This window comes from Geospiza fortis, unplaced genomic scaffold, assembly GCF_000277835.1.
Source record: "Geospiza fortis unplaced genomic scaffold, GeoFor_1.0 scaffold161, whole genome shotgun sequence".
Classification (NCBI taxonomy): domain Eukaryota; kingdom Metazoa; phylum Chordata; class Aves; order Passeriformes; family Thraupidae; genus Geospiza; species Geospiza fortis.
In genome coordinates this window covers 1,633,700-1,641,778 of record NW_005054375.1, presented here as the reverse complement: position 1 = coordinate 1,641,778, position 8,079 = coordinate 1,633,700, and the positions used below count along the sequence as shown (strand labels likewise).

At 43.8% G+C, this 8,079-nt stretch overlaps 1 protein-coding gene across 1 annotated transcript in view; it reads right to left on the bottom strand.

Annotated features, from left to right (window-relative positions):
• Positions 1–691: 691 nt before the first annotated feature.
• LOC102036713 (organic solute transporter subunit alpha-like) overlaps positions 692–8,079 on the bottom strand; it is an 8,779-nt gene continuing 1,391 nt past the window's right edge. Inside the window, exons 4-9 of the mRNA XM_014308592.1 lie at positions 7,438–7,450; positions 6,582–6,740; positions 3,891–4,002; positions 2,841–2,987; positions 1,367–1,472; positions 692–879 (exon numbers count right to left, since the gene is read on the bottom strand). Of these exons, the coding sequence (XP_014164067.1) occupies positions 692–879; positions 1,367–1,472; positions 2,841–2,987; positions 3,891–4,002; positions 6,582–6,740; positions 7,438–7,450 (725 nt within the window). The remainder of the gene's footprint in view (positions 880–1,366; positions 1,473–2,840; positions 2,988–3,890; positions 4,003–6,581; positions 6,741–7,437; positions 7,451–8,079) is intronic.

The window sequence follows — 8,079 nt, the reverse complement described above, 5'->3', positions numbered from 1 at the left end:
TAACTCCTACTTTCCTTTTCCAGGCCAGTGACAGAGAACCTGTTGTCTGCAGGAAGAATACCTGACATATTTACAAACAATAAATGTAACTGTATATTTACCAATTTAGGAGGTGAATTGCCAAGGAATGTAAAAAGTCTTGTTCTAGAGAGATCACTGTCTCCGTAGGTGGAGAGCCCACATGGATTTGGGGATTTCAGAACAAACATATGAGACTGATCAGAATTAGCTATGATGAGCTCATGGTGTAGAGTGAGAGATGATCTGTTGTAATGGAGGAAGCATGGAAAAATGCTGTGTTGGACATATGACAGCAATCCAGGGTGAAATAAGATCTTTTAAAAGTCAAAAAAGATAAAAAATATTTACTCTGAATTAACTCTAAATCATAGCCATTCTAATAGCTAAAAAATAAAAATAACATAAAATCATATTGTAAGACAGTTTGGCACCATCAAGTGCTCAGTAACAGTATAAAATGGTATAAAATCTTAGTAAATTACATGGTGTGAAAACCCTCACACCATGCACACATGGCTGGAGAATCAACAGGATTATCTTTACTGGTCTTTCAGTACTGCAGCTCACAGGCACTCATGCCATGTTCTGACATGGACAGTGGCTACTTTTGGTGCAAGAATGTACAAGTTCTTGAAGCTGATCTTACAGCTCCTGCATAACAGGAGCACTTCTAAACCTTTGGCAATGCATCTTCCACAGCTGCACCATTCAGGATAACCTCAGGAGTCTGCTTCTTGTCCCCAGGTTCTTCAGCCACGCACTCCGGAGGCTCCAGGTCGTGGTATTTCCTCCGATAGACCACCCTGGAGATTACAGTTATCAGAAACATTTCCATGATGAGCAGCTGCTGGGCAATGTCTGCCAAAAAAAAAAAGGAAAAAAGGGAAAAAAGAAAAGCCCCCCCAAAAGGGGAAATTACTATCAGACAAAAAATGAATAATTGGCTTATTAATTTTCACCTGTGCAAAAGGAACAAACTCTATCATCCTGTCCCCGTGTCTGTCACACTCAGCAATGACATCAGTTACACAGTTCCAGTATTGCCCATCAATAAGAATGCAATAAATTATGCATCCAAAATATAAGAAATTTAACAGTAATTATGCATGTTGATTTCTTTTCCTCTCATTTCTGATTCCATCTCTTCTCATTATCAAATTGTTCTCTACAATCCTGACAGCTATGAAACTTTTGTTATTGTTTTTAAACTAAAAGATGAGATTCTCCAAAAGCTAGTGATACCATGAAATTTGTATTTTGGGAAAACACCAGAGATTACCATCAGCAACAATGAATTGGTACTTTTATAAGTCAAAGAAGAACATTCTTCTCCCAGAAAACTTACATGATCCTCTTGCTGTAGAGGAGAGTGGTGGAGCACAGGGAATGACTTTTTGTGTAGCAAATATGTTGATAATAGTAGTCTGCAGGTGGTTCAGAATGACAATAAACTGCACCAGAAACAGAAAACAAATGCCTTAGCTACCAGAAAGGGGTGTATAGTTCACACAACAATTCTGCTTTGATAACAGAACCTCTTCTGCCTCATTCCTCCTTGCTTGTCCTCCCTTTCCCCCCACCTACCAGCAGGGTGCCTGCCATTCTGCAGAATTCATCTTAAGGTCAGGATGATATTGCTCTGAATAGGAGCATTAAATTAATCCTGGACTTGAAAAGCATTTCCTCTCAGGCCTTCATTTGGGAGGTACATTATACACAGACCTCCCCGCAGAGATTTCAAATAATACTGAGTTCTGAATAATAGGTAACAATGTTTAAAAAATGACAGTTAATTTGACCCATGAGCTTATGTTCTTCCTTAGTGGAAGAAAGATTCAAAGAACATTTTTCCTGTTGTCTCCTCTTTTTGCCACAGCAGGCAGATATTGTGGTCCCCAAATTATGAGACTGGCTTCTTTGCCAGAAGGGGTGAAGGGCTCCTCACAGCTTGAGTTCAGCAGCCACCACTTCCTCATCCCATTCCATTGAGCCAGACCTTTGCTGCCATGGAGTTATCCAAGTGCCTCTGTAGCTGCCAGTGGAACTGCCTGAGTCTAAACCCTCACATCAACAGAGTTTGCCATCCCAAACCTGAATTCACCCTAACACAGCTCTGCAGGTGTGACCATCCTGTTTGCTGCCTTATTAGTGCTTAATAATTTATCTAACTCAGTGCACCAGCCTTGATGCACGTGCTGTCCAAGAAGGAGCCATATCCAAGGATTCTGCTGGACTCTATTCAGAGTGATGTGGAAGAGGGTGGCCTTGTCCCTGTGCTTTTTCAATCTAACCTATGTGGTTAGATTGTGGTTCCTTACTGTTTAATGATTTGCAGCCAGTATTTTCACTATTATCTAATTCTGAAGTGCAGAATGGCCAAGAAAAATACTGTTAAAACAGCATATTGTGGAATGCTGGAACAGTTCAAACAACAGCTGCCTGCACAATGCAACATCTCCTCTCTGAGGTACACACCAGCATTTTAACATTGCATTTCAGGATACCACAGCTACAAAGCTTCCTTCAAGCCCCACAGAAAGTGCTGCTGTGATTTCAGTGGTCTAAAGATAGACAGATTTTACATGGCTTTCACATCTCCAGCACCCCTGAGACTAGAGGTAAATTGGCTCCAAGTGAAACTGAACAGCAGCCAAGGAGAGTGCTTGAAAGGGATGCAGCTTTAACCAGGTAAAAATATGGCTTTGCACAGTGTCTTTAATGGGGAAAAATACCATAAATTTTCAGCAAAGGAGCAAGAACAAGAAAGGCAGAGTAGTGTCAGCAGTTAAGAGAAATACCAGAAATATTAAAGTTCTCACCTGATAAAGAGCAAACTTTGGGATAATGTTCTTACACTTAAGGAGAATCCTAACTTTTCGAAACATGATTCCTACTGCCCACAGAGCACAAAGGGTGAGGGCACCAATGAAGCAGCTGATCCACAGTGCAGGTCGTTTGGGAGACACCTGAGAAAAAATCCCACAACCTTATACAACCTTACTTCAGTGTTTCCAGGAAGAAGCTGTGAACTGGATGATGTTAAAATGCTTTTTTCTATCTCCATGAAAGCTGGTGGCAGCAGCAGTTGTTGGATTTTGCATGGGGAAACTGCCCAGTACCAACTGGAGCACTGGCACAGGCTCTGTCCTGCAGGCACCAAGACAGAGACGTGTCCAGCCTGGGGAGGTGCCAGTGACACAGCCCTCAATGTTGCAATTGCCAGCCACGGAGTGTTTGCCTTTTCAGAGACCCCAGCAGCACCTGGCAATGCTCAGCAGCTCATGAGAGCAGGTTCAGCCTGACATCTCAGGAGGGTCATTCATTTTATACCATGAAACTACAACAAAAATATCACTTTTAGTCTGAGTTATCCAAGAGGTGCCAAATTATTATCAGATACAGATTTCTCCATCATCTTGCAGGTTACACAGTACAAAGCAGAAGAACAAGACTATCTTTTTATTTTGCACAGACATAAAAATCACTATGTCTTGCTGAAAAACACAGAATTAGGCTTCCTGTTAACATGCCAGTACATACACTTATTTCTTTAGGCTGTACCTTACAAAACACAGGGCAGATACATCCCACAGGGCAACTTGCAGTCCTGCTATTCTAACCATACCAGCTGGGAAATGTATAATCTGATGCCCAACTCCCCCTGATGCCCAATTTCTTTCCAAGAGATCTGAGGAAGGCAGAAATCGAGGATGTCAGGAAATTATATGCTTCAGGTGTCAAAAGGATACAGTAAGGACTCACTTGGAAATGGTCCCAGATTTCACAGTTTAGTTGTAGGCTAAGATAGTTACATCAGCCCTGAAACCTATGGATTTTGAGGAGCTTCTCTGATTAAAATAGTTACTTACATTGTAAAGAACATAATTGCCATTAGTCCAAAGCACTATTGATAAAAATACAAGCACAGGCCGAAAGACAGCAAACTGAAAGGTGCCCAGCTTCAGCCAAAAGAGGGTTTGCCTGGATAAAAAAAAAATCAACAAAAAAATTAGATAGGCCAAGATGTATTAGCAACCTTAACAACATTTTCTGGATACTGTCAACTGCAAAACTTTTCCACTCCTGAAGCATGTGGCTAAAATCTGGGGAGGAACAGCTTCAAGATTAGAAAATATTTCCAAGAATTTCCCAGTGTTTATTTAATAAAGTCTCTACAAAAATAGTACTCTTCCTGCTCTGCAGCAAGTACATACTAACCAAGGCTGGGCAAAACATGATGTCTCTCTCTGCCCTGAAGCCAACCAGAGAGACAGGAGCTGCACAACCGGTTCCTGAACAATGATGCCATTTGCTCTTGCCTTGTTGCCTTATTATTGCAGTCCTCCCATGAAATTGGACAAATCAGCCTGTTCAGCCACTTCCTAGTCCTGTGGTAGATCAAGAAGGGGATCACACAGCCCTAGGTGAAAGGACTGGTGGTTTGTCAGTGCATCTTGAAGAGTATCATGTAAGATGTGGGCTTGCCCCTCCCTGGTCTAACAGAAGCAAGGAACAGCCTCTCACTTGGCAAACTGCACAAGGCTGGCAGGAGAGCTCAGGATTCCTTCACTTCTGTCGCTGTAAAGTCCAGAGCACACCTGTAACCTGGCCAGCCAGCTCTGCAGCCCACCAGGAGAGGGGCAGATGAACTTTCTAACAGAGGGCATGGAAGCTGACTGACCTGAGCTCTCCTTCTGCTCTCACAGGGGAAGCTGCAGCTGCTACAGCTGCCTCATGTTTTGGTCTGTTACTGTGCATTATTTCTCATCTTTTCAGTGTTGTTTTCACTGGAGTTCCATGGGCCCTGCCATCAGAGATGTCTCACAGACAACAGGCTGCCATTTAGTGTGCTAAAGGATATAGCCATGAACCAGGAATTACAGGAATTGCTCAATGAATATAGCTGGTAACCACAGGATTATCAACAGCACAAACCCACGTGGAAAGACCTGCAATGGGCCAGGCACTTAGTGTGTACCTTCTCAAAGATTTATTATTCCCAGAGAGCTTTAAAGAATAATGCATATGACAAAGAATGCAGTCACTGCCATGCCATGAGCTGTTTCCCTTGTTAACACAGGCCCATCTTTACTGATCACCAGGTCTCTTCTGCCACATCTCTCCCTGTGCATGGATTGCTACATTGCCTCATCTGTACCTTGCTGTTTTCCCCAGGACTGCAGATATATATGGGTTTTGTAAAGAATGAATCCCTCCCTTGGGGAGCTCCCTGTTTCCCCATAGATACCTATGGAAGGAATGTGAGGCTGACTTTTCTCTCATACAGCTTGCCAATATCCTTTTTTTTAAAAAAAGGTACCCTGCACTGGGAAAAGGCTGGAGGTTAGAAGCAGAGAGCAGATGGGTTTCCCAGTGGTACAGACACTGGAGAAGGAGCCCTAAGCCCTCTGCAGAGCAAAAAGCCTTTTTTTTCAACAGAGAGCTGTCCTTCCTGCCAGCAGTAGCAGGCACTGTCTAGCCCCTGAAATGAGTCCACATTAGCTGACATCATCGTGCATAAGCTGGCGCTGGGCTGAACAACAGCAAGGCAGAATAGGGGATCCTCTCCCAAACTCCCAGCTGCTACAACCTATACTCTATTAAAATAAAATTATGGAAACTGAAGTTTAAATTCTAACACCCAATGAGGGAGTTTAAGGAAAAATTATTGTAATGAAAAATTAGAATTTTTTGAAAATGCATCAGAAACCACTATGCTGTGTTCTGTTTGCTGCTTTTCTTTAAACAGATTGTACAGACCCCCAGGACGCTCTGACACTAAAGTCCACACCCTCTCAGAAAAGTCTCTTTTCAGTCCCTCACGTTTTGCCTATACTGAGAGAAACAGTCTCATTCTCTATGCCAGTAGGAAAGCTGAGGGAAATACAGGAGGCTTCCAGGCTGTGGAGAGGTGTGTGAGTGAGGGGCTGGCACTAACCAGAGGAGCTCCACCAGGCACTGCTCACAGGAGGGCAGGTTTATGTTACAGTATATTGGCTCCTGTAGCTCTCCATCCTTACCCCCCTTCTCAAAGATGCTTTAATAATAAGTTTAGAAGAAGAAAACATCTGCTTTTGCCTCACCAGACAATGCCATTTCATTGAGAACAAAGCTTTACAAGGATTACATCTACTTTTTGTTCTAAAAATTATTTTAATCTCAAGTAGTTTTAAAGTCAAAATCAGAATGAAACATTCCCATTTTATCAAAGTGGGAGAAATTTTCTATCAAGAGAGCCTCCATTTGACAATTCTGCTTCTGAAAAATACACAATCTCAAGACATTTGTTCCCTTCTGGAATGAAAGAAAACCAAAATGTCAATTATTGGGTTTTCTAGAGTAGAAATTTCTCCTCCCACACACCTCTGCATTATAGAAACAAGATAAATTAGTGGTGGTGTACAGCCCCAGAGTGAGAATGCTGTTTAAAAGAAACAGTTTGAGCTGTCTTGAGACTGACTTTTGGGAAGCTTTGCTGTGAGCCTGGCCCTGCCAAGCTGGCTGAATTCCAGCAGCCGTTCTCAAGCTCCTTAAAGGGGAATCCTAAAGGGGTCACTCACCTGGTGATGGGCACACGAGGGAGGCAGAGGCAGCAGCAGCAGCAGGGGCCGGTGGTGATGGTGAAGTGACCATTTTCAAACCGTCTGAGGAGCACCTTCTGCCCTCCACACTCTTTAATCATCATCATCAGGAACTTGTGGATAACTATGGCAAAAAATCTAGGAGAGGGAGAGAATTCCAGCTCAAACTTGCCTGTGTGTCTCATATGCCTGTGCAGGGCAGGGCCACCTCCTGTACAGGGTTTTTACAGCTTGTGCTTCCCAATCAACAAAAGCTCTAGCTCTGTCTTTGAGACACCTTCTGCTTTCCATCACCTTGGAGGAGCAGAACTGCCCTACCCTCACTGAAAGAGGAATGAACTGAGGCACAGAGTGGGTGTGGAATTTCCCAAAGCTGCTCTGGGGGCTGGTGGCAGAGTTGTTAAAGCACAGGCTTTCTTGGCCCCTTCATTCTGGCTGTGTTTGTCCAAGTTTTCTAGTTCTCACTAGTCTGAACCTTTTAGAACAAGTCTTCTTGCTCCTCAAACGTGGCTTTCAACCAGCAAACATGGCTAGGTTCATATAAATAGCTATCACTGATTGTGCTGGCCCAGGCAGGGTGTGGTTCCTCTGCAGACAAAGCACCGACTGCTGCAACTCCACCTCTCCCTCCTTCCCCAGCTGCACATTCTCAACCCTACCCAGGAACTGCAGATTGTGCCACCAAACATGGAAATCCAATCAATAAAAGAGGTCCTCTGCTGCACTGCCTGCAGCTTGGGCAAGGGAGAAGAGGGGATTTAAACATGCTTGAAGTGCTACAGGACTGGATTGTTGGAAGTTTCGGGCAATCTGCACTACCTGCACACACTGCCACATGGCAACAGTATTCCCTACTCCTGTGTTGTCCCTCCTCTCTTACTCATCTCCAGATGTGGAGTGCTCAGGGCCACAGCACACCCCCACTCAGTCCTGGCCACCAGGGCTGTGCCATCGCCTGCAGAAAGCAGGGAGCACATTTCTCCCTTCTTCTCTGTGCATGCCAGAGCTGTCATGCTCACACATAAAGTGCTTTCATCAGGACAACTGTGGAACATTTTCACACTGATGCGCTCACTGGGGGCTCACTTGGCACCATTAATAATAGACCTCCATGGCTCATCATTAGTAAAAGTGCAGGGAAGAAGTCACAGGCCAGACTCTGATTCCACATGGCATGCAGAGAGAGGAAAGACAGACTGCTGCTCCAAAGAGACTGTCACTCCAAGGAATCAGTTACATGTGAGTCACAGATCCTCCACACTGACGTTCCCACACTAGGGGACTGGAGCACTGGGAACTGTTTCAGCATTTTCCACCTCCCAGGAAAGAGCTGCCAAGAGATTTCAATTCAAACAAAGAAATTACTGAATTGTTAAATTTACAGAATGACTGTGTTACCAAGAGCAGCAGATGTTTAAAGGGAAGAAATTCAGGGTTTGGAGCAACACCTAGACACAAGCAGAATACTCACATTCCT